The sequence below is a fragment of the Pygocentrus nattereri genome, chromosome 2, assembly GCF_015220715.1.
Source record: "Pygocentrus nattereri isolate fPygNat1 chromosome 2, fPygNat1.pri, whole genome shotgun sequence".
Lineage (NCBI taxonomy): Eukaryota > Metazoa > Chordata > Actinopteri > Characiformes > Serrasalmidae > Pygocentrus > Pygocentrus nattereri.
The window spans coordinates 24,396,462-24,423,501 of record NC_051212.1 but is presented as its reverse complement, the minus strand read 5'-3'; the positions used below and the strand labels follow the sequence as shown (position 1 = coordinate 24,423,501).

The 27,040-nt window shown below is 37.9% G+C and overlaps 1 protein-coding gene across 1 annotated transcript in view; it reads right to left on the bottom strand.

Moving 5' to 3' along the window:
* pcxb (pyruvate carboxylase b) overlaps positions 1–27,040 on the bottom strand; it is a 261,864-nt gene that overhangs the window by 177,696 nt on the left and 57,128 nt on the right. Inside the window, exon 9 of the mRNA XM_017699653.2 lies at positions 3,140–3,302. Within this exon, the coding sequence (XP_017555142.1) occupies positions 3,140–3,302 (163 nt within the window). The remainder of the gene's footprint in view (positions 1–3,139; positions 3,303–27,040) is intronic.

Below are 27,040 nucleotides of genomic sequence, written 5' to 3'. Positions count from 1 at the left end.
TAGATTGTGCTCTGGGACTAGATGGTGTTTTGGGCTTTGATGTTACTATGGGATTAGACTGTGTCCTGGGACAAGATGGTGTTCTGGGATTTGTTATTAGGGAATTAGATTTATCTGGAACTATGGTGTGTTGTGTGCTTTAGGTTCTATATTGTTACGGACCTGGATTGTGCTCCTGGATTTTATGGTGTTCTGGGGTTTAGACACTGCCACAGGATTACAACCCCAATTCCAATGAAGTTGGGACTTTGTGTAAAACATAAAAACCGAATACGATGATTTGCAAATCCTTTTCAACCTATATTCAATTGAATACACTACAAAGACAAGATATTTAATGTTCAAATGGCCAATCTTTATTGTTTTTTTTGCAAATATTCACTCAATTATTTTGAATTTGATGTCTGCAACACGTTCCAAAGAAGTTGGGACAGGAGCATGTTTACCACTGTGTTACATCACCATTCCTTTTAACAACACTCAATAAGCTTCTGGGAACTGAGGACACTAATTGTTGAAGCTTTGTAGGTGGAATTCTTTCCCATTCTTGCTTGATGTACAACTTCAGTTGCTCAACAGTCCGGGGTCTCCGTTCTTGTATTTTGCACTTCATAATACACCACACATTTTTCAATGGGAGACAGGTCTGGACTGCAGGCAGGCCAGTCTAGTACCCGCACTCTTTTACTACGAAGCCACGCTGTTGTAACACGTGCAGAATGTGGCTTGGCATTCTCTTGATGAAATAAGCAGGACATCCCTGAAAAAGACGTTGCTTGGATGGCAGCATATGTTGCTCCAGAACCTGTATGTACCTTTCAGCATTAATGGTGCCTTCACAGATGTGTAAGTTAACCATGCCATGGGCACTAACACACCCCCGTAGATGCTGAGATCAGAGATGCTGGCTTTTGAACTTTGCGCTGAAAACAATCCGGACAGTCCTTTTCCTCTTTGGCCTGGAGGACACGACGTCCATGATTTCCAAAAACAATTTGAAATGTGGACTCGTCAGACCACAGGACACTTTTCCACTTTGCGTCAGTCCATCTCAGATGAGCTCGGGCCCAGAGAAGCCGGCGGTGTTTCTGGGTGTTGTTGATATATGGCTTTCGCTTTGCATGGCAGAGTTTTAACTTGTGCTTGTATGTGGAGTGATGAACTGTGTTCTAACTGAGGGATTGAAGGTCACGGAATGTTGGTTTTCTGCCTTGCTGCTTACTTGCAGAGATTTCTCCAGATTCTCTGAATCTTTTGATGATATTATGGACTGTAGATGATGAAATCCCTAAATTCCTTGCAATTGCATGTTTTTAAACTGTTGAACTATTTGCTCACGCAGTTGTTCACAAAGTAGTGAACCTCTGCCCATCCTTGCTTGTGAACAACTGAGTCTTTCAGGAATGCTCCCTTTATTCCCAATCATGACACTCACCTGTTTCCAGTTAACCTGTTCACCTGTGGAATGTTCCAAACAGGTGTTTTTTGAGCATTCCTCAACTTTCCCAGGCTTTTGTTGCCCCTGTCCCAACTTCTTTGGAACGTGTTGCAGGCATCAAATTCAAAATGAGTGAATATTTGCAAAAAACAATAAAGTTTATCTGTTTGAACATTAAATATCTTGTCTTTGTAGTGTATTCAATTGAATATAGATTGAAAAGGATTGGCAAATCATCGTATTCTGTTTTTATTTATGTTTTACACAACGTCCCAACTTCATTGGAATTGGGGTTGTAGATTGTTCTCTGAGACTAGATGGTGTTCTGGGTCTTGATGTTATGAGATTGGATTGTGCTCTAGGATTAGATGATGTTTTACATTGCTATGGGATTAGACGGTTCTATGATACTAGACAGTTTGGCAGGGTCTTAATGGGGCTTTTTGGTCTAATGGTTTTTGAACACACAAAAAATATAAGTCTTAGAAGGAAAAAAAAGTGTAAACAACGTTATATAACAGTGGAATAATTAAATCAAAAAAGAAACTAAGCTAATTACTTAAAAAAATATATATATTCTCATGCATGCAATTTACTGTGAAGATGGAAAGTACCACACTGGTTAGGAGTCACAAGCAGTTTCAAAGAAAACAACTTGCCATCAGTCAAAAGCAGAATCGCAGTTGGACTGTTAGAGGGAAAGTGTGTTTTCAAATAGAAGTGGTTGATAGGAGTGGAAATGATACAGTATGGTTGTCTTGCTAACATGCAGCAACACTCTCCACTGCTGCTGTAAGGTTCATCAGTCACGGCTATGCAGACGGGTAGTTTTCCCCTCTTTACCTCTCCCTGCTTTTCTTAACTTGGCAAGAGCACTCCTCAAAAAACCTCTTAACGGTTTTTCCAAATAAAGTTATTTAGCCTTGAGGTGGGTGTGCATCTATATCTGTTTGAGGGGGAGAGACATAGAAAGAGAAGGGATGACAGCCAGAAGGCTGGATGAAAAAGAGAATATACAGCAAAGCAGGAGATACTGTAAGACAGTTGGATGTTTGGCAACACCACAAAAGGATGTTCACTGCAGTGTGGAACACAAAATTTGGAGCTCAGCTATAGATATATGTAAGAGCTGAGCGGTACAGATCAGTTGCTATAGCCACAGCCTACTTCTAATTGTAATTTAGTCATTGTACTTGGTAGTTTTTTTTTTTTTATTGTTATCAATGATATCATCAATTCTGGCCTATTTGGTGAAAACAATAAAAGTCTATCTTAAACCATATCAAACTAAAAGGAGCAAGAATCCTATATTTTTTCCTTAAATCCTAAATTTTATTTTTACATGACTATCATATCATCTTTCCTCCTTAAAATATGTTTTAGTTAACATTCCTTAAAACTAGAAAATGTCAATTATCTCTGTTCTGACTGGTTGACCTTTGTTGCGTCACATTCAAAAAGGTTCAGGCAGAAACTAAATTATTATAGATTAAATGGATGGATAAATGTAAATGCATTTTGTGACACCACAAAAATACAGAACCAACAACAGGTTGTTTTGCAGCTTAGTTGTGTATGGATCGGAAAGTGAAAAGTATGCTTTAAAACTGATAAAGTGTGCATTCTTTACACATCATGGAGATGTACTTTTGAGGTTGATGCTATCACTACTGTGACTGTTTGAATTTCAGACAGGCATACCTCTATTCGACCAGTGTCTGGCTGGAAGCCACGAGCAGGGTCCTCAGTGGTGACTCGGCACTGGATGGCGCAGCCGTTAATCTTGATCTTGTCCTGTTTGAGCCCGAGCTCAGGAAGACTCCGGCCTTCACACACACGTAGCTGAGCGTGAACCAGATCCACACTGAGAAACACAGAGTTAAGAGAAGACAGGTGGTTATTTAAATCCAAGCCAAATGTCAAGCAGAGTTAAGCATATTGTGCCTCTACCCATATACAAGTGCACAAAACAATGCAAAACCACAAGGTACCAGAGACCAAGACACAGACTACACACAGAGTGAAAAATGCAGAAGTAGGACATGCAAAAATAAGATTTAAGTAAAGTCAGTGTTTAAGACACTTAGAAGCAGTCCTAGGAATATACCAAGCATTTAAAAAAGAATCAGACTGAAGAGGCGTGTAAGCTGTAAGGCCATCTCTGAAAATGGTTTTAAATACAACTGACCTAGCAGTTATGACTATGTTAGTTGAGACCTGTTTGAGCAACCGGCCTCAGGACTTAAACTTCTAACCATAGCCAAACCTATGATGCAAAGCCAAGAAGACAAAGCTGCATAAAAAAAAAAAAAAAAAAAAAAAAAAAGCATTCTTGGAGTAATTATGCAAGTTACATCTGATTGGGTCCTGTCATTCAAAGAGCAATACAGAATGAAACTTCAATGATGTACCACTTCTGCTGAAATTACTACAATTGAAAAAGGCAATGCAGTACAATACATGAAAGTATAGTAGAGGTGGAGGAAAAATCCATTCTTGGATGCATTGCGATGCGGACATGAACAATTCTTAATCGATGCACAAATGTCAAAAATTGATTTTCTAAATATTTCATTTATAACAATGTTGACGGAACACAAAGGACGGGACTTGAAAGTGGATAAGTGCAGTGCCCGGACAGTCTCCAGCGGCACATAACAAAAACACTACTGGATGAGCGAGAAATCAGACCTGCACCCTCTGCATTAAAGCCAGGTTATATCAGGAGTCACAACCCAAATGTTAAGAAGAGACATTTTGTCCTTTCAACAAAAATCAAACCAGCTTGGGAGGCAAAACATTTAAATGTCCAGTATGTGTCAGTACGAAAACGCTGACTTGCTTCACTTTGCTTTAAGCTTTACAGTTATAGCCGCTTTCCTCCCATCTCCAACAGAAAACGTTTCCTTAAAAGTAGAACAGTTTCTTGTAAAATGTTTCTCATTTTACACTGTTTTACGAGGCTGAAGTCGCTTCTTATGCTCTAGCTTCTTGTTTGAATTTTCCCGTTCCTCCTTAAATTCTGCCTGAGGCACTGAACGTGAATGCGGCACCATTTAAGGTGGAACGGGGGAATTTGAACGAGAAGCGACTTCAGCTTCGCTACTTCTTACTTCCCCACTCTCTACAACGAAACCAAAACCAAAGTTATGAAATCACTAAAGAAAATGGGTAGAATAGCTGTAACGTGCTGCTTGGACACCCATTACCATTGGATCTTATGTCACTGTAACAGAGCATTTTGTCGCAGATGAGTGGCAGCAGTCTCTCATGTGCTCCAAACAGCAACATCACTTCCATTTGATTGATTAATAAAAGATACTGAAAGTAAATGCATTATGTATCATTACAAATATTTTGCTGTAAAACTACCAAGTCCTCAGACAGTAAGAAAATAGAAATCCTGTATACCAAAAATAAAAAAAGATGCATTAAGATCAATTGATAATCATTTCATAATTCATCGCAGCGCTCTGAATCATGATCTAATCGAGAGATGCCTAGAGATCCCCACCCCTAATAAGTAGACAACAGTGCAATTAATATCATATAATAAATATGCAGGGCACATGAGACACAATGTATACAGAAATGAGTAGCGCTCAACATTTTATAGTTTTTTGAGTAGTACAAATTTTTGTACTAACCATACAGTTTATCATCAGCACCAGATAATTTCCTACCATCTATTTCTACAGAGACACTGGGAATTAATCAGAAAAGAATAAGGCAGAGGCTGAATTACCATGGGTTTTAAATCTGTCCTACCAAAATGTATCCTCTGATAATTCATCCAATTAAGCCATTTCAGGCTTGATTAGTCCATAAAGTCGTTCAAAATTAGATCAAATAGCTTGTAGGCCAAACAGACCAAATACTCTTGGTGCAAAAGCAATTCATTTGTGGAAATACTATCTTAGGAAATAGCTTCCAATACAGTTGGAACACAAGTGAAATCAGCTATTTGAACTGACAGTTATGGTAATTCTCTGACAAAGATTTTTAACCAAGTTGATGAAGCATTTTAAGCTCTAGCCCATGGGAAAAAGAATAAGTGTGCATGAGGAAGGCAGTGTGTGAGTGAGAGAGAGAGAGCGAGGGGAAAAGGGAGAATGGGCCAAAACATATAAAGTTTAAAAATGCATGTACATTGTTTATCCATGGGTATAAGTAAGACATACCGTTGAGTTTTTGCTATGATATTATGCTAAAACACCACCAGGAGAGCTAATGACTTGGCTAGCATACACCTGCTAAAATGCCATTTGCCTTAGACTTGCAATGAAGATGAAAATATCTGTATAGAGCAGTCACCTATGTACATTCACATGATACTGTTTTGGCTGTTTGCTAATGGGACTGACATTTGGAAAAGCTGCTACATTTAGCAGTGTGGCTCCAATGTGCCAGGTCCATGTAAGTAATGACAGTTCTATTGTGACTAAAGCAGATAAGTGTGTGTATTTAAGAAACATACCCTAGGTTTCAAATCAGATTTTTATAGGGCAATATCGGCTCATATTGAACACTAATGTCTTGCTCTAAACCAAAATGACAAATTATCTCACAGTAGCTCACACAACTGCACTTATCAGGGCTGCACAACATGGAGATAAAATGCCATGTTTACATTTACATTTATGGCATTTTGTCTGACGCCCTTATCCAGAGCGACTTACAATTTGATCATTTTACACAGGTAGGCCAAGGTGGTGTTAGGAGTCTTTCCCAAGGACCCTTATTGGTATAGTGTAGGGTGCAATCCCTGGTCAGGGATTGAACCCCAGTCTACAGCGTAGAAGGCAAAGGTGTTAACCACTACACTAGCCAACCACCACCATGTTTGATAAAGCTGTTGGTAATCAAGATTACAAAAGCACCACTCACTACTGTGCACAATAAAAATAATGAGATACTAATAGCTATTTCTATCAGCAATCACATTTTTGTACATTGTAAGAATTTTCAGGTTTTTTTTAAGCCTACAAAACTCAATTTTTATTCCTTTATGAAGGTCCATATGGTGATGCATGTTTGTTGTGACAGTAGCCATTACGGCTTCATAAATCTAACGCACAACTCTGGGATTAAGTATAGTCATCACATTTGAGGAATTCTTAAAGTCTATTTTGTAACACAAATTAAGGAGTCATTTTTGAGCTGTGTACACGTTTTTATAATTTGATATATGTTACTTGCTCCACATGCTTCTAATGCTACATTCCAACTTACATCTGTATGAGGTTACACCTGTATGAGGTTAACTGACCCATTCTGTCATTGCTGTATATAATATATGCTCAGGTGCCATTACAACATTAATTCCTTCACTATATATTGCAAATAATCCAAAATAATAGCACCACATAGAAACGATTCACACATCTAACACAAATTTGAACAATTCAAACTGCCTGGACCTTTGATGGCTCCTCCACTTCAGCTACTAGCCTGAGCTGCTGAGCACAAACAGTGTGCAACTATCCACACTTCAGTTCTCCACATTTCCAGTACACTACACATCCCTTTTAACTTCCCAGTGTGAGCAGACTGGTTGCTCCAATAGTGGCTAATACACTGTGGAAATACTTGAATCAGTGATTATTTGCGTCTGAATACTGAACATCATTCAGTCGCCTAGTGTGGAACTGTATGGGAGGCAAATCCAGCCAAAAAGGAAATGAAAATGAAAATAATAAAATGTAAATGCAAATCTCTTTTTGCCATTTCTTTTTCCAAACATCTGCGCAAATATCCTGCCAAAACTGAAAATGAAATGAAATGCCTTCATTTGCAATTTCATTTTTCACATGAGCACGAGCTGTTTGTGACAAAAATAAAAATAAATTGAAAACAACTGTCATTTCATTTTAGTTCTAAAATGAAAACGCTAACAGACAAAAGAAAACACAAACTTCACTTTGGCTTTTCTTCATAAAACACAGAATACGTGTCAAATAGAATACGTGTTTTCCTTTTTGGCAGCATTTGCCTCCCATAGGAAAGGAGACTGTAGCAAATTAGAAATACTTGAAAATACTTTATTAGAAATAATTGGAAATACTTGAATCAGTGATAATTTATGACTGAATACTAAACATCGCTCACTCATCCACTGTGGAACTCAGAGTGTAGCAGATTAGTACTCCATGGACTCCATGAATATGTGAAACACTGCATAAGAACACAAAGTAAAACAAATTAGTGTTAGCTGGGATAAGGCCTTGAATGTATGATGGAAGCAATAGCTGGTGAAGATTTACCCACTGTGTTCAATGTGAGGGGGAAAAAAATGTATAGCTGTTACAGATACAGGTGCTTAAAAAACGGATGGCGATTTGTGATGCAACTACTGCGCAATGGCATGCAGACCAAGGGCAAATAAAGCATGAAGAATGCGGCACGAGTACACACACACACTCTCACCGGCCACTTTATGTGTGTGTGTGTGTGATGTATTTTTATATATATATATATATATATATATATATATATATACATATACACACACAAATTATATATACACATATGTGTGTGTGTATATATATATATATATATATATATATATATATATATATATATATATATATATATATATATACATACAGACATACATACATACACACACACACACACACACACACACACACACATTGTGAGGTGCAATTCAGTTTAATACTCAAATAAAAAAAAATTAAAAGTGAAAAAATCCATAATTTAGCAACATCTCAAAAAATGTTGAGAAATGACCATATCTACTAGGGGAATAAAACAAATGCAAAACCCCTGCAGTCCCATATATTCTTGTCTAGCATGTTAAGAATGAAATGTCTTGCATGTATTGCATGCAAGATTAATTATGCATACACATTTGCAGATACAAATAAGTACATCTAACCATTATGCTACTACTATTAACTCTTTTAGTCCATTTTCCAGCATCTTACTGTTTTTCTATTGTTTTCCCTTCTAGCTGCAACACTGATATGTATTAATGTACAATCTAAACACTTACCCTTTTTACAGTTCTACAATGGCTCTAAATTGTTCAATTTGTTGTCTTCTAATTCTTTCATTTTCCCCACACTTTGTAACTCAAGCACTGGGAAAACAAATGCTACATTATTTGTCATGCCAATAAAGCAACCTGATTTGAAGTGAGAAAGAAAGAGACAGAGAGAAATGAAGACAAATATTAAATTTCAGGGCATTTCGGTGTTTGGTGCGAACACAAAGAGTTGTAACCAACAATGTAAGTTATGGAGCATGTGGATTTGCATCTTAACTGAAAGTAGCTGACAGAAGCAGTATTCTGGCAGGGGAAGGACATATGTAGGAGGCTAATCGGCATGGAGGAGTCACTCATAATACCAAGATATATATAAATCCATCATTTCTGTGTTTATCACGTTATTGATAGGCACATCACACTGGTAATCACCTCCCACTCACAGTAAAACATGGGCAGAACAGTCATTTGTGTCTGGTAGCCACGGCAAGAGAGAGCACACTAGTATCCAACCACCTTTACTTAACTTTCACCTGAATATTGATGACGTGGTTTTTAAATGACAAGCTGCTGTCAAGGTGCACACCAAGCCAAGGACACTGCTGTATGCTCAAGCAGTCTGAATTAAAGATGAAAATGCAGATATGAAGAAAAAGCACAGAATGTCACCTTTTACTAGTGACAGGACGTCTGGCCCGGTGTTTTTTTTTTTTTTTTTAAGTGTTTCACAATAACAGTGCTATTTACTTCCTCCCAGGATGGACGGACTCTTTTCAAGGAGTATTACAAAACGGATAGTTCCCGTTTGAAAATCTGATGAATGAGCAATTTGAAGGTTTTTTTTTTCTTAAAACTCTCTATATACAAACATCAACTGAATTCAGTATTAATACCAAGGTATTAATCTTAATTTTATTATTAAGACTTATTTTACTTGCCAACTGCAGTTTTCTGGTTATGTGTGACACTGCTTAACGGAAATGTCTACTGAGATTCTTATAACAAAATGCATTTATTCAGCTTTGGTTTATTTGATTGTATTTGTCATGGGTTTATAAATAGTGCTTTATGATGTGCATAACACTTAACTATGTTTCAGTGTCCACAAGTGTGTCCATATGCAAATTTTGAACAACCCCAGTCAAATTACATTTATTTAGATATTTCTTTCTCTTTTTTTTTGGGGGGGGGGGGGGTAAACATAGCATCCCCTACAGGGAACAAACATAAATATGGCATTTCGTGTTTATTTTAGTGCAGTTTTGCACTTTTTACTGAGTTTAACAAAAACAAAGCATGAAATATAAAATGTACCATTTATTTTATTTTTATATGTTAAACTCATCAAATAACCAGCAGAAGTGTGTTCTCTGTTGAGCATGTGCGCTTATTTTCACTTAGAAATTCATGTAATGCATATGACAGTAAATGGTTACGATATTGAAAAAAAATATATACATCACTATACACATAACATCACTATACAGAACTAAAACGCCACTGCATGAGAGCATTTTCATCACTGTGAAACAAATCACTTTCTTCATAAAAGTGTGGCAGCTGTGGGAGCATGCTGCTAAAAACACAACAAGTTGAGCCTTCCAGAATAAAAGTGGATGTAGAGTTTTAGGCCCATTCCAATGAAACGCAGATGAAACCAAAAGTGATTATCTTCTGCTGTGTAGAATGACAACAGGAGTAACTGGCAATAGAGTAATAGAAGTAAATGGCAACTCAAGCTGAAATCTGGAAATTCTCTTTTCATTTAGATGATTTTGCAAACCGTACCCTCACCACTTATGGTAGTGTTGACAAAAAATGACCACAGCAGCTATAAACAGAGCATCTTCTTCAAATGATTAAGCATAACTGCAAAGAGAAAAAAATAATAAATCTGGTGTCACAACTGATGACGACAGGGTGAAAACTCTTCTGTTTTTAACACAGGCCTTTTAGCAATCATCTGTGCACTTTACCAGGGCAGGACTTCAAGCAGTACTGAAGCATGGCACTGTTACAATCCCTCTTTTGAAAATGCCAAGCTAATAATCTCTGGCCTTTTGTCAGACACCAGCAAAAAAACATGAAAACATAATGAAAATATTAACCAAAAGTATTGTTTTCCAGCCTGATCTCTGATTAAGGTTACTTCTCCCATTACTCCTGAGCAGGGTGGGAAGAATGAAGGGTGAGGGCAGACTTACTAATTACTTCATCAAAAAGAAAGCACAGCTCTCTTTGGAGAGTGATGGAAACACAGTATGAGAAACTTTTATTTTTCAAGAAAGCAGATCTACTGCCAAACACTGTAAATATTTGCTCAGCAGGGAGGGCATGTGTGTGCCTGTGTGTATGCCAACCTACTTCAGCAACCGGATTCCACTTTTTTTCTGAACTAGCCTTCATTTTGCTGCCAGCGAGTTACAACTTAATGAACACAAGGATGAGTACTGAATATTGCAGCACACTGTTGCCATCAGCGCTATCAAAAAACCTTCACTTGCTTGGGGACTCAGTAGGCATGAAGGATTTAAGTGCGAGTCATTAGGAAAGCATCCCTTTGAAAAAATAACTCAAGTTTCTCACTATTTAATTGTGCATATCCAACTTTCAACATTAGCCTGGAACCCCAGCACACACACACACACACACACACACTCTATGGGTCTACCTAAGACAATGAATCCAGGTTGCTCTTTTCTCTAGTTTATCTGCATTATAATAATAACAAACTGTCACTATTACCACCCACTATAGTAGACCATAGTAATATCACTAGAGTAGGCCACATTAATATTAAAGTCCATTATAGCAAACTGCAATATTACAACAGCAGGCTACAGTAGCAATGAAACCTCTTTTAGCAGACTACATTAATATAACTTTAGTAGGTTACAGTAATTGTACAGTCTACAGTAGCATTGAAACCTCTTTTAGCAGACTACATTAATATAACTTTAGTAGGTTACAGTAATTGTACAGTCTACAGTAGCATTAAAGCCTCTTTTAGCAGACTACATTAATATAACTTTAGTAGGTTACAGTAATTGTACAGTCTACAGTAGCATTAAAGCCTCTTTTAGCAGACTACATTAATATTAACTGTGGGAATATTACTATAGTAGGCTACAGTAGCACTGCAATGTATTTTAGAAGACAGCTATAACAGTGTGGTAGATAAGGTAATATTACAGTCTATTATAGGAGACTACAGTAATATTACAGTACACAAAAGTAATATTACAGTATTCCGTAATACAGTATACAGTGTACAGTAGTATTACTAATATAGTAGCCTATAAGATTATTTTAGGTTGTGAGAGAAATGTATAGTACAGGACACATGTAAATGCACACACTGACAATCAGACACAAACACACAAGCCTATGACAAGCAAACAGCATTCCTAAAAAAGTACACACAACAGTATAGTGGCGCAATATAGCCTGAACATGCACACACATACACACACACCCTTCCTTCATCCTGGTCCCACTTTCCCCACAACATCAATATTCTATTTTCAAAGCGTCTTAATTCATTTCTGCTTCCGTCGTTGGGCTGGAGAAATGGAGAGAGAAGAGAGGGGGTGGGACTCGAAAAAGAAAGGTGTAGAATATCTGTCTTCTATGCCAAAACAGAGAAGTGAGACTGGAAACAGAAAAAAAGTGCAAAAGGTATAAGAGAGTTGGGAGAGGAAGGAAAGATAGAACAAGAGAGAGTTTGCACACACACACAGAGAGAGAGAGAGAGAGAGAGAGAGAGCGCAAGAGAGAGAGAGAGAGAGAGAGAGAGAGAGAGAGAGAGAGAGCGAGCGAGAGCGAGCGAGAGCGAGCGAGAGCGAGAGCGAGAGCGAGAGCGAGCGAGAGCGAGAGCGAGCGAGAGCGAGAGCGAGAGAGAGAGAGAGAGAGAGAGAGAGCGAGAGAGAGCGAGAGACAGAGAGCGAGAGACAGAGAGCGAGAGACAGAGCGAGAGACAGAGCGAGAGACAGAGCGAGAGACAGAGAGCGAGAGACAGAGCGAGAGACAGAGCGAGAGACAGAGAGCGAGAGACAGAGCGAGAGACAGAGCGAGAGACAGAGCGAGAGACAGAGCGAGAGACAGAGCGAGAGACAGAGCGAGAGACAGAGCGAGAGACAGAGCGAGAGAGAGTGTACAGGGATTAGTAATAATGTTATTGTGTTGGAAAATCCTATTATGTTGATCACACTGAACACAATGGAAAATGAGAAGAATCAAGAGAACTGCTTAAAAAAGATAAACTGAAAAAGATCTGTGCTTATTTTGGGTTATGTTTTCACAATGTGAATGAGTGGAGGTGGTGAGACTGATCAGGGGTCCAGGGGAAGGGTCGATGGCGACAGACCAAGAAGGATCACGGCGGAAAGGAGTCATTCAATACTGACCACAGTTCAGCTCCAAATGTGCTGATGGGAACTCACAAACACTAAGGCGACCTTCAATGGTCCTTTCACACATGCACGCACACAGACATGTTCTGAAAGCACTTCAAAGATAAAGCTCCTCCTATTAACTTCAGCAAATTGTATTAGAATCAGGTCCTATTAGCAATGCTTTTAACTGTCACTAGCAAGTCACTACTGTGACAAGACCAATGATCAGTATAATCCTTTGCTTCATGAGTTTAACATGATTAACTTCAGCTAAGATCAGTGTGACCTCAGTGAGTCTCGCTCTCTCTCGCTCTCTCTCGCTCTCTCTCTCTCTCTCTCTCGCTCTCTCTCGCTCTCTCTCGCTCTCTCTCGCTCTCTCTCGCTCTCTCTCGCTCTCTCTCGCTCTCTCTCGCTCTCTCTCGCTCTCTCTCGCTCTCTCTCGCTCTCTCTCGCTCTCTCTCGCGCTCTCTTATTCTCATTTATACAGATCTATATAGATATAAAGAAACTTTCATGGATCACTCTGTACTGATATAAAAAAAAAACTAGATGCCTTATTCTGTGATAAGCTATTAAAAATGTTCAAGGGTTACTACACAGTGAAATGCATTATATATCTACTTTGAGATACAAAACGACTTAATGCTTTAGTCTATAGTGACAGATACACTACAAAAATTGATGCACTGAATTCACTAGTTTCAGAGGTATACATCACTGTCACATAAATAAAGTGTATCACTTCAAACAAATAGCTTCAAAAATAAGACAGCTGAAAGACAAAACTGTTTTCTTATTCCAGTTAATGGTTGCTAAGGTAAGCAAAACTCTAGTGAATCATTTTGAGTCTTTATCATTAAAATCTTACTAAATAGCATTTGTAGTAAAATGCTAAAGGGTGCCTTTTGCTCAGTGTCTGAGGCATTTCTAATCCCAATTTTGCATTTTAAAAAAATCATTTTAAAACTTGTCTGCACAATCCCATCAGACATGTTTAGCTAGTTTTCTTGTACAGCTGAATATAAATGCACAGAAAACCATCATCCAAAGATCAAACAAAACATCAACTGACCCATAAAACTTTGATTCAATCAATTCCTGAAATGTGGTCATCAAGATGAAATGTCAAATAAATTAAATCACATCCATTCAGTAAATTGTACGTAAGATGAGTTATTATAAATGTCCAGCAAACTGTGAAAGAAAGAAAAGTTACATTTAATTGAACATTAAATTTGATCAGCACACATGATTGACATCTCACAGTCCAAAGCTCCCAGCCTGCTACAGCACAACTAAACACAACAGCATGAGCGAAATGGGTAGAAATGTGATCTGCACATGCAGATCGTGGTAAGGACAATTGCCTTCAGTGCCTATGGTTCACTAAATGCATTATTTAGTTTCAAAGATGGCAAAAAAGGTATTTACTGTAAAACTGGATGTGTATTTAGGGAATGCTGCCATGGCCAGTAGAATAAAAGAACAAATTACTGGACATCTTTGCAAAGTCCGTTATGCTTGCTAGTTTAGCTTCTGTTGGTCATTTGCTTTATCATTGTAGGGTTTTCCAAATTAAACAGAAAGGACATCACTGGGACATCACAACCTACACTGGCCTTATGACTGGTGAGGATACTGCTTAAATATGAATTATCCAATAACTGAACTGGCCAATCAAAAGAGGGCAATGTTGACAAAACACAACTTTAAGATACAAGATTCATCATTGAACAGGGTACAACAAAATTGGGAAGCAATCCAAATGGTGCATAAACAAAAAAAAAAAAAAAACTATGAATAAAGCTAAAAATATAGGCTACTGTAAAATATAAAACAAGCAGCTTGCTGCCATGTCAGAGTGATGAGCTCCGCTCAAGCGTTTCTGCTTTTTATTGCGGCAGTTTTATGGCTCAGTCCAATTTGGTCAGACTCTGAAGATGAGACTACATGTTTGGCGAGTGGTATTCAGTTCATTTCTGGCTAATTCCAGGTTGCTTAGGTGTTCTCTCACAACCAGCGACTGAAAAGCTGCTCAGTGGAAATGACAGTTTGGGAATTTAGTGTAGTCTCATCTTCAGAGTCTGACCAAATCGGCTGTTGGTCAAATGTGATCTTAAAAGGATCCATTTTCTTTTTGTGGCAAAGTAAGTAATAAAATTTTTCAAATGGCCTGAGTGTTTCCTACAGCTGTCAAAACTTGTTGCTTTAGCAATGGCATTTAAGCTGATGGACATAGTGTTTGTGAAAAAACTGCCGTTATGGTGAAATAACAGCAGTTAGAACGCTTCTCAACCAATCAGCTTGTGTGGTCTGAACTAACTGTTGCAGAACAGTTAATAAACAAAATTGAACTAAAATCATTTAAAATAAACTTATAAAAGTAAAATAAGTTAAATTAAGAGGGTGGATATAAAAGGAATGTAGCAGCTATGATATTGCACATGAGGGTATTTCACATATCTAGAAGGGAGTATTTCTATTTACAGTTTAATAATAAATATCAAGTGTGGTCATTTACAAGGCACTGGAAAGTGATTGACAGGACACCATGTGCCCACAAGATCAATTAAGATTAACCTTCTTAGAGAGCAAATGTGGATTTAGGTTCTCTTTGGCTTTAAAAAATGTCTATTTAAAAGCATGTGTATATTTATTAATATGGTCTGCAACAGTCATTTATTCCATTCATTTCTTTGTTGATTCCTAAAAAGAGAAAATCAGGAGCATCCTAAACTTGTCTGAGCCTTTCTGTCTTATCTTTTGTTCTGATGACTGTTGGAAATAAGATTTGTACATTACTGAAAAAGATCAGAGTGTAGCTCAATACAGTAGAAATATTAAAACAGCGCTGTAGATTATGCAGCGTTAAGTCATGACAGAATGGCAGGATATTTTTCAGCAGACAGTAACAGAATAATAGAATTAGCTTTTCTGATCTTTTGCAGACTTCTGAAATCCCCTCAGTAGTGTTATACCACCAGAGAGGGATAAATAAGGTTAGCACACCCAAAACAACGCTCTGATAAAACATGCCAAGCGTGCAAACATCAAAGCGCTGTAGTTTCCTTAGGAAGCAGAGACCGCTTTCTTGAAAACGCTTTGAATTCTCTTTACTCTGCTTATCATTAATAACAACTGCCTAGACATAATCTTTCAATCTCTTCCTCATTAATTTTTACAGTTAATAATATTTGCTTCGACTTTGAAATCTACAACTTGTTCAAATTGAAATGCTAATGTTAAGATTAAGGAGATTCTTAGAACATGTCATAAGAATCAATCAGTAATGTTCTGATGTATTATGCATCATCTACAGACTTGAACCAAACAGAAATGTGATCTGGAAGTACAGAAGACAGTACATGTCTCAGCGCCCCAGTAAAGCAATGGCAAGAGTGACCAAATATGATAGCCATACATTAGTCCCTGAAGTGTGTAATATGCTCCCTTTACCACCGCATTAGCTCTACCCTTCGTCTAACAAAGGAATTTGTTGTGGTGGATCATCTGCTACTAGTGTGTAGATTCAGCTCTATTGGATTAGAACAAACTGCCTGCAACTGATACCACAACACTCTCACTCATATGCTGCTGCTGCTCCCAATGGCACACATCATGCAGATCAGTAAAGGAATATTATACGCTTCCATTCCAGGATTAATCTTATTCTTGGTACATATAAAGATATCTGATATATGAATGGAAAAGCTGGAAACTTCCTACAACACATGCTCCCATCTAGACGTCATCTCTTTCAGGGAAGACCCTGCATTTTTCAACAAGATAATGCCAGACCACATTCTGCAGCAATCACAACATCATGGCTACGTAGGAGAAAGATCCGGGTACTGAAATGGCCAGCCTGCAGTCCAGATCTTTCACCTATAGAGAACATTTGGTGCATCATAAAGAGGAAGGTGCGACAAAGAAGGCCCAAGACGATTGAACAGTTAGAGGCCTGTATTAGACTTGAATGGGAGAGCATTCCTATTTCTAAACTTGAGAAACTGGTCTACTCTGTCCCCAGATGTCTGTTGAGTGTTGTAAGAAGAAGAGGGGATGCCACACAGTGGTGAAAATGGCCTTGTCCCAACTTTTTTGGGATTTGTTGACGCCATGAAATTTTGAAACAACATATTTTTCCCATAAATTGATACATTCTCTCAGTTTAAACTTTTGATCTGTGATTTGTGTTTTATTCTGAATAAAATATTGACATTTGCCATCTCCGCATCATTGCATTCGGTTTTTATTCACAATTTGTTTAGTGTCCCAACTTTTTTGGAATCCGGTTTGTACACCTCCCATCAACTTTATACTCATTTCTGCCAGGATCTGCTTATTACAATTATGCGTTAGGCTGCAATAACAACTATGAATAAATTACTGTGAAAAATCATGTTTAACAACCTGTGACACACAGAACTTAAGATAACTTTGCCAACTTAAATGCCTGATGAACAAGCAAGCCAGCTTGCAAATTATGAAACAGTACGAAAAATGTTATTAACGTTAAATATTTTCCCAAAATTGGCAGGTTGGCAGGTCTGCATAATTCACAAGTTAAACTTTCCACATTCACCCCAGCCACATTTACCTTTGCAAAGTAGTTAAAAGCACCGTCCTCATTTGTGGAACCAGCGAGATGGAATGAGTAAAGCAAACGAAATGGTGAAAGAAGAAGAAAAAAATAAAATAAATAACTGCACTGTGTTTCTATCGATTTGTAGTCTCTTGAAATGACTGACATTATGAATTGGCCATTCTCAGAGAATGTACCCAGCAATATGATTGTTCGAACTCTACTTCTCTTCTCGCAGCAGATCTGTGAAGAAAGCCCTCCTTTTTCTCTTATGGCTTGACCCTAGACTAACGCTGTAGCCACTTACTTTCACTCATACAGCCTGTGGATTCTTGTTACAGTGGAGGCTCTTTGGGGGAAACTGTGTTTTCCACTATAGCTTTTATTTTTCTACACATCAATTTATCCACAGGTGTCCTGTAATCACTGTCTAATATAATCTGACAAAAGTGCACAATTATTTTATTCACATAAGTAATGTGTATTGATTCATTCATTATAAAGTGTTCAAACAATGTAAATCTTTGAATGGCCAAAAAATAAATAAAAAAAATAGTCACATGGTTTTGATATGAGAGCAACATTAAGCTTCAGACAGATCAAATTTTACTATCCGATTAAATCAATATTAATACGGATTGTTTTTGAATATTCAAGTGTCCCTTTTAAATAAACTGGTACACCACGTTCACAGTGTCTGATTAGAAAAGAAAAAACCAAAAAACAACTAAGTGTCATCAGCTCAAATCCTCATTCTCAGGACACACTGCTACAAACTGCTAAAGTGTGGCATGTTCTTTACAACAGCTCTGATTACTGTCTTTGACTGGGTATATTTCACATCCCAATGAACACACACACACTCCCTATGACTCAGAACACACTGAAGAGGGAGATAATAGGATAAGAATGAAATATGAGCAGATAAGAGAAAAATCTGAAGTAATAAATACAACATCAAAGAGATAAATGGGACAGAGAGACAGAGACTCTCGATTGCACAAAATGGCAAAAATATATGTTTTTGCTTAAAAATTCATTCAGATGTAGTGTTGTGAAGACACACATCTTTAGGGAACTCTTCCTGGAAAAGTTGATTCAGAAGAAGAAGTTAATTACAAAAACATTACAAGCACCAACAGCTCCAAGACCTGCCAACTCTAAGGGGAATCCACAGATTTTAAAACTTCTGCATAATTAAACTTAACTGTAAACAAAGTCATTCAGTGTAGTTTGATGTGAAATGTTCCAACCCAGAGAAACTTGCCGGATTAGAATTTGTTCACAGTGGTAGAGATAGGGAGTCAGGCATAAGGAGAGTTTAATACCTCCAAAAGCACTCTTACAGAAAGTTATTGCATAAAAAGGTTACAAAGATGCTGCACATCATGACAGCCACAGTCTGCCTCAGACACCAAACCAATTTTAAAATCATTATTTATTATATAGTATCATTAATTATTAATAATGTTTTTTTTTCCACACTAGAATATTTAAGTGTCCCTTTTAACGTAACTAACATCTTATTTACAGGGCCAACTTAGACCCATCTTAATGGTAGCTTAGAGATTTTAAATAGACATAAAATCCCAGTGTCAGAGATCACTGGTCATTTTGGATAAGATGGTTATGTTTGCATTGTAAACATTGTGATCCGCTTCCCCATCATCACCACTGCAAAGAAATCTAAGATTTTTTACAACAAACTGTTTCACAACAAACTACTCTGATTTAATTATGTTACCATTTTGAAAAATCTGTGGAATTCCACAGTACAACTGAAGTTTATTAGTTGGGACCATGCAGCGTTGAGGGACTAGGACATCAGGAACAGAATTTGCCCAGAATTCACTCCCATCAAACACATTTTCCTTCCATTTTCCAGATTCTATTTATAAGCCACAGTAATAAAGTACTTTAATATGCTTCATATTTCAAAACTATTTCATTCGACTTTCAACGGGCTCTTTTTAAACTGGGCTTTAGGTAACAAACTACTTTTCTAATCTGTTACATATAACTGCCGAGACAACCTCATTACTCAACTAAGTAATTGCGTTGCTAAGTGGTAAGCTAATGGCTAAAATAACAAAAAGGAAGGCAATACATCAGTTCTGCAAAGTTGCTGCAAAGCAATTATCCACTAAATTTATATATGTCATGTTTATTCTTTCCAAAATAAGTGACACAAAGTATGCATGGCTAGCTAATTGGCTCACTGAAGCTAACCTAGCCAAGGGAGAGTGTCCACTCCATTCTCCTTGTCCTGAGAGTGTAATGTATTTGTAAGTCATTTCCAGATGCTGGGATGAACATGTTTACAGCAACACTGATAGACAGCTAGGTCTCTGACAGTACAAAATGGCCTAATCACCTAATAATGGCTGAACACTGCAGTATCACCCAAGCAAGTTTTTAAATCTCAAATTATGCTGACATACTGCTGCTTTAAAATTAGATTTCAGTCCCTTTTTATATCAAGCTGGACGAAGATATTGTGGCACCTGCCAAGGGCCGCACTGATGTGAACAGCTTAGGGGGTGCTGCCACGCAAAGTTGGTCTTAGAGGGCACCATGCTCCTGGCTTAAAGGGGCCATTATGATTGCTTTCGTTTTTTATGTTATGTTGATTTCATCGGTAGTTGTGATGCGGATTCAGATATAATCAGGCGATTGTTAACTCAGGCCGAAGAGTTGTTTTTTTTTTTTTTTTTTTTTTATGCAACTCAAGTGTCAAATTTGATAATAATAATATAAATAATAATAACAATTTGAAGCTAACTGAGGAAAACCAACAGACTAACTTAACTCAAACACTAATGTAACTCAAATGTCAAAAATAAATATATCGTAAAAAAAATTGTCAGTGGTGTTACCCACTACATGATTTTAAAACATGAAATAATAACATGAATGCAATGTGTGTCGTTTTCCACATACATTGTGACTTTGAAACTAAAGTGGTAATGGAGTATATTTTAGAAAAGCTCTGTTTTTAATCATTTTGACAGTGGTATCACGGGAAGTGGCGTTACAACTTTTATGCTGAAGCTCAATCCAACAGATTACAGGCATGTAACAATGCAGTGAAGTGAAGTGCCAATCTGTGGTGGCACATAACAGAAACACAACAACTGGATAAAATACGAAATATGACCGGCACACTCTGCATTAAAAGCTAGGTTAGGTCAGGAGTCGACATCCCATAAATCAAAAATCAAACCACTTCGGGAGCCACAACATTATATGTCCAGTATGCGCTAGTGTCCTAGTATAGGCTAAAAAATATAAACCAAAACACAGACTCCCTTTGCTCTGCTTCAAGCTTTAGCTGCTTTCCTCCCATCTCCACCAGAAAACCTTTCCTCAAAAGATAAGTTTCTTGTAAAATGTCTCTCAATGTTTGACTGTTTTTGACATAGCTATCCCCATTCTTTATAACAGGACCAAGCCATAGTTACAAAATCAAAAAAATATATAAGAAAACGGATAGGATCTCTCTAACATGCTGTGTGATCTTTGCCACTGGATCTTATGTCACTGTAACTGCACATTTTTTCACAAATTACTGCCAGCCAGTGCCTCACATGCTCCAAACAAGAGCAATGAATGACACCCTTATGGTTCATTTGCCATATCACTTCCATTTGTTTTAGTAATAACAGATATTGGAAGTAAATTCGTTATGGATCTTTACAAATACTTTGCTTTATAAGTACCAAGTCCTCACACAGTGAGAAAAAAATAAATCCAGTACAGAAAAAAAAAAGATACACCAAGATGAATAGATTATAAAGTGATTTATAAAACAATTATCACATCACATCACAGCCCTCAGAATCATAATCGAATATGAGCTGTCAAAATATGAGCCGAAAATTGTTTCAGAATCTTAGATGCAACAGAGGTTGAGCATGCCATATAAGGAAAGTGCTGCCATTTAAATCTTATATTGACGCAGAAGGAAGAGCCTGTTTTTTGTACTGCGAAACCTTTTCTGCTGTCCTTAGTAAGAGTAATAAATATGCAAATTTTAAATCTGTAGTTTGAGATGTTTTCCACCAGGACATTTAGTTCTCTTATTTATAAATTTAAACATACAACATAGAAGTGAATGTTATTGTACTGAAGCAATACCCTACTCTATTAGTGAGGGGCTCGTCAGTGGATCAAGAGACTGACACACGCAATCAATGTCTCACCACACAGCCTAGAGACAATCTTACATCAAAATGATTGACAGCTTTGTAATAACGCCCTCTCAGTGTAGAGCAAACAATGGAGTTAACACTCAATTCCTCTCACCACCTGCAAGCAAGGAAAAAGAAAATGTGGCTGAAAAGGGGGGGGGGGGGGGGGGGGCAATACAGGAGAAGAAAACAAAGCAAAGAAAAAAAAAAAAAAAAAAAAAAAAAAAGGGAGGTCCTTGGAGAAAGAAATTAAATTAGAATCAAAATGCATTTTAGCTCTCAAATGAAGGTCAAAGAATGGACCCTGCAATGCAGCCAAAGCAGATTCTGGCTGATTTGCATAAGTATGAATATTCAGTGAGAAATCTGACGGCCCACACCCCTTCCCGTTAATAAAAAGGGTCTCAAGATCCCTTGACTTGGTGCGCTCGGTGGGGAGTGTGTAGAGGGAGGGTAAAGGGGTCAAACAGAACTGACCCTTTGTAAATTACACAGAAATCAAAGCTGTAAAAAAAAAAAAAAAACAGCTTCCTTTAACAGTGTGATCCGTTTCTCCAAAGTATGTGATGCAATTTTCATCATCCCACTTCAAGGACTTGTTAAGCTCAAATTAGATCCTGAAGTAAAAGTGCAGATGTGTATGGGGAATGGAGAGCTGAAAGGGTACACATGCATGCGTGCGCAATTCAGGAAGATGGAAAGCAGGGAATTTTTACATTTTTGACAAGCAAACAGTCCAGTTGCCACCAGAAGAGCTGATCTGCTTACAAGATGTTCCATTTTTGGAAGTGAGGAGGTCTTTTTTTTTTTTTTCATCCTCTTATTTAATGCTCCTGTCAGCACTGAAGTTTCTCAGGTCGAAGGAGCATGATGAGGCCCTGTGGGGGTTCTATGCGTGTATGTGTCTGAGGTCAGGTAGTTCAATGGAAAACCCTCAGAAGGCAGCACTACAGTTGGAAGCTGTAGGAGAACAGAGGAACCCAAGATCTGAGGCCATGAAACCCCTGAGCAAATTTATCACAGCCCAGCATGGGGCGGCCTCCTTATCACGCAGAGCAGGCCTCAGCATGGAGCTTCACCCTCAGGCCCTTTACTCCAATCATATCATGCTCAGCCAGCCACGGATCCCACACAGCAAGCCATGAGTATTGTTTTATAGCACTCAGTGGGGCCCAGCATAGAGCTCTACCATGGGCCTCATTCACCCTCTTAGGTCATAGTGAAAGGGCCTGAGTGAAATGCTTGGTCAATGGAGCACAGGACAGGCTCCTTTGACCTACTGCAACAGCCGGACCACGCTGTACTGGTAATGGTGAGGGCTGGTTACCTTGTGCTGTGCTTCTACAATTAAAGACTATGAAGAACATCAAAAGAAGGCCAAGACAAAAGAGCACACCTTTAATGAGTCATTTAAAATGAAAGGTTTTTAACCAGACAAGAAAAGGGTGGGAAAAAAACCAAAAAAAAAAAAAACCTGCGGGTTCTTCAAATTAGTGTCATTTTAGGACACCACACCAAAAAAAAAAAAAAAGAAGAAGAACCACGACCCCAAATATACAGCATAGTTGCTCGTAATGAAAAAAACATGCAAGCACAATCAGCACAATGTGAAGCCAAAACTCCTAGCCGGGACCCTTTAGGAGTCATTACATTTAATGAAATCCTGCCTCCTATGCCCAGTGGCTATAAAGCTAACGGCTATTGTGCTGCCAGCTTCCAGCTTTGTCTGGCACTTTTATCAAAGCGAGATAAGCCCCAGGTAGCTGCTGCCCTTTCATAATTTTGTGCTGATCTAGGACCAGCATCTTTATCACAAAATCCTTCACTCTGCTATTACAGTCGATATTGCAAACCTGAGCTTGGATCAACTTCTTACAGAAAGAGATCAGGGGTCCCATTCAGCAGGTTTCCAGAATGTGGTACTTTCCCCCTGTTCCCAGACCAGCTGTCCAGCTTCTCTTCGAATGGGAAATGCTAGGATTCTGCTAGAACAAAATCAGTCCTACATCAGTGCAAAAAGGCGGCATCTCTGCACAGCGTCCATTCAAGGCGTATAAACGATTCATAAGCAATCTGAATGATAATAATGACCGTTGATTGAAATGGCTCCTCAGCACCATTGGAGCATTTTCCCCAATTCAAAAACAAATTTACTGTAAGGAAATGATGTTATAATGGGTTGGAGAAAAGTGTTTAATATTAAGATGCAACTTTGATTGTGTGTGTGTGTGTGTGTGTGTGTGTGTGTGTGTGTGTGTGTGTGTGTGCGCGCACATCTATGCCTGTGTGTGAGAATGTTAAGCATTTTAAAGGAGATGGTGGGGGGCTGACTAACTATTAATATACATGCATGCACACACATTGTTATTGCAACGGTCTGCAATCTCAGGGTTATTCTACAACTTTTACTGTTGGCGTGATCACGATCAGAAGACGGTAAAATGGGTATAATGTAGGCCTGGGCAATATCTAAAAATAATTAGCACAATATTTTCTTTAAAAAAAAACTGAAAAAATTAAAGTGCGATTATTGATCATCTCGCACCACCAACCAAACCCCCAGCCTGAACAAGGCGATTTCCATTGTTACAGCAGGATTTTCATAGTTCAGCTAACCACAGTTAACCTGTACATAAAATACTGTACACTGGCCATAGATGATCAGAGGAATTGTCTTTCTAGGTTAGAGGTAAATTAGCTGCTCTATGCTAACTTTGCCATTTTATCAATCATCCAGACCTAATGTGTAATATACACAAAATATACTTGCCCTAAATCATTTCATGATTTTACGTGTTGTAGTGTTATGCGTGAAAGGAAAAATGAATTTTGTTGCATTAGTAACGTAATAAGAGCTCAAGAGGTTGCGCTAGCAGCAATGGCAGAACCAAAACAGTTCTTCTAGAACTGTAACACAAGACTGGGCATTGTATCATGGTTTCAGTCTCAGACTCAATCATTACATTTATCTGGAACCAAGCCTGTTTTCTTCTAACCAGCTACAATGATCAGCTATTCCTGATCATCTATTAGTTTTTACAGCATTTATGTTTATTTGTATTTATTGTACAGATGGTTATTCAAGTTAAATTTCACACTCATTTTCAAAATCATTAAAATTACACCGCCCTCAAAAAAACAGACTCTTTAAGCTACAGGACACCAGACACATCAGATGACACCATACACAGTGCAGCCACTCAACATCTTACTACATTACATTTTACTGTATTATAACTACTGCACTATATTAAACCCCAGCCCAGAGCACAAACCCATAACAACTGATATGTGATTTGAATTTATTGAATTCATAAGACAGGAAGTCCAAACTAAAAAAATGATCAACAGACAAATTGTCTGTTTTGATCTCAGCTAACATGACTGTTTTTCACCCCATTCCTTTTAGCTTGAAAATGGCGAGTCAGTGAAGAAAATCATCATCAGAATCAATTATCAGAAAATGTTAAACATGATAAAGCTAACAAAATTATGATTTATTCCATTAAATCTACATGTGAAGAGAAAAAAATTGATTTTGATGTTTATTAGCACCTTCCAGCAATACTTCCCATGTGCTTTAGCTGCTCGCTGTACTATCTGCTACCCTATGATGCAACCTGGGGTGTCTCGTCCAGTGAGTGGCAGCTTTTAAAGCAGGTTGTTCGCTTCCATTTGACAAGTGAAGAGTTCAGATATCTCATGGTTTTTAAATATGAAAACACATGCAAATTAGCATCTCTCTTAGGTTCTCAAAAATCCTAATTTACTAGACAATTTTTAATTTTCATGACTACTTGAATATTCCAAAATTCTGTCTGATTTATACTAATGTTATACCGTACTTTAACAAGGAAGAACATCATACTGTTCAGATAATGTTTCTGAACAATTTGCTTAAGCGTCCAAGTCTTTTGCATAATGCTGCATTTCATCACCGCCCAAAGAAGACCATGTAACTCCATTTTTGTTGATTTAAATTTTTCTACCCCGTTTCAAAACAACAGCTGCCCTCTACGGTGCCTGATATTTCATGATAATTTTGGAGATACTTGTTTCTCTTTGGTCTTTGGACAGCGATGATATTTAAACACTGTGGCAAAACAGCTATCCATCATACCATCAGACTCTGTTTCTCTCTTTCTTCAGGAAGATTACCAACTAATTACTACCCATTAATTAAGGATGTACATTTTTTTTTTAAGTGATAGCAATACTAGTATTTTGTCCATACTGTGCAGCTCTACACACACATAGAAACACACTCAGGACAGGCCGCTGGGTTGAACAGGAAAAGAAGGAGAAGCACAGAGGAGATAGAATGTTAGTGGGAGGTCACACACTCAATAAAACAAACTGAAGAGAAAAGAAAAAGAGCAAGACACGGGCAGATAGGACAGGGAGGGGAGACAATGGCATGGAGCGGACCACAAGCACAATGAGAAAAATGATAGCAAAGGCACAATGGAAAAAACATTGGGAGACCAGGGGACACGGAAGGACCAGAAGAACAGAAAAAAGGTTATTGGGGAAATGGCTAAATGTAAGCAAGGGGGCATCAGAGAGAAGAAACAGAAGTTATAAATAGAAAATTAAGACATATGTTTATTAGCGTCACCGTAAGTGGCAAAATGACTTTTTTCTCTCTGAGCCAACTATGTACATCTGAACAAATAAACAAAGAAACAGTCTAACAAAATAACTAATAACCACTGATGAGCAAAGCAGAGAAAAATGAAGTGACTATTTAGGTAATGGCTGAATAAAGAAAGCAATAAATAACCAAAAAAGTGCCCATGGATGCACCCAATTTGAACAACACACATACAACAAAATCATGTATGCATGTCAGGTCAGTTTTTTGCCCTTAAATAGCTAATGCTGTGATGGCGCCACAGGAGAGCCATAGTGTTTGGATAAGTGAACATTTAATCTGTTTTAGCGCACCATGCTCTCCTATTGTCAACCCATCAGTGCCCATTCTGGCCTTAATGACACGAACAATGTGTCTATTACTGATCTCATTTCCATTTCAATCAATGCAAATTAGAACCATTTAAAGCAGTGAGCAACCAAAACACACACTTACAGATCCAAATAAAAATGTGTGTTCTGACAAATAACAAATATGGGAGAAAAAAAAAAAGCAAATACAAACAGAAAACATTCAAAAGAAAGTTATAACATGAAATGGTAATGAAGAATGAGGCAGGATGATACCAAACAAACACACACACAAATATATATATATATTAGTTTGTGTGTATATAGTTTGTGTGTGTTTATGTATATATATATACATACATACATACATACACACACACACACACACTAATTTCAGAAATATGCAGAGAAAATATGTAATATTCAAGCTAACATAACAGGGAGGGCTGTGTGGATGGGTATGTGTACTGATGTGTGCAG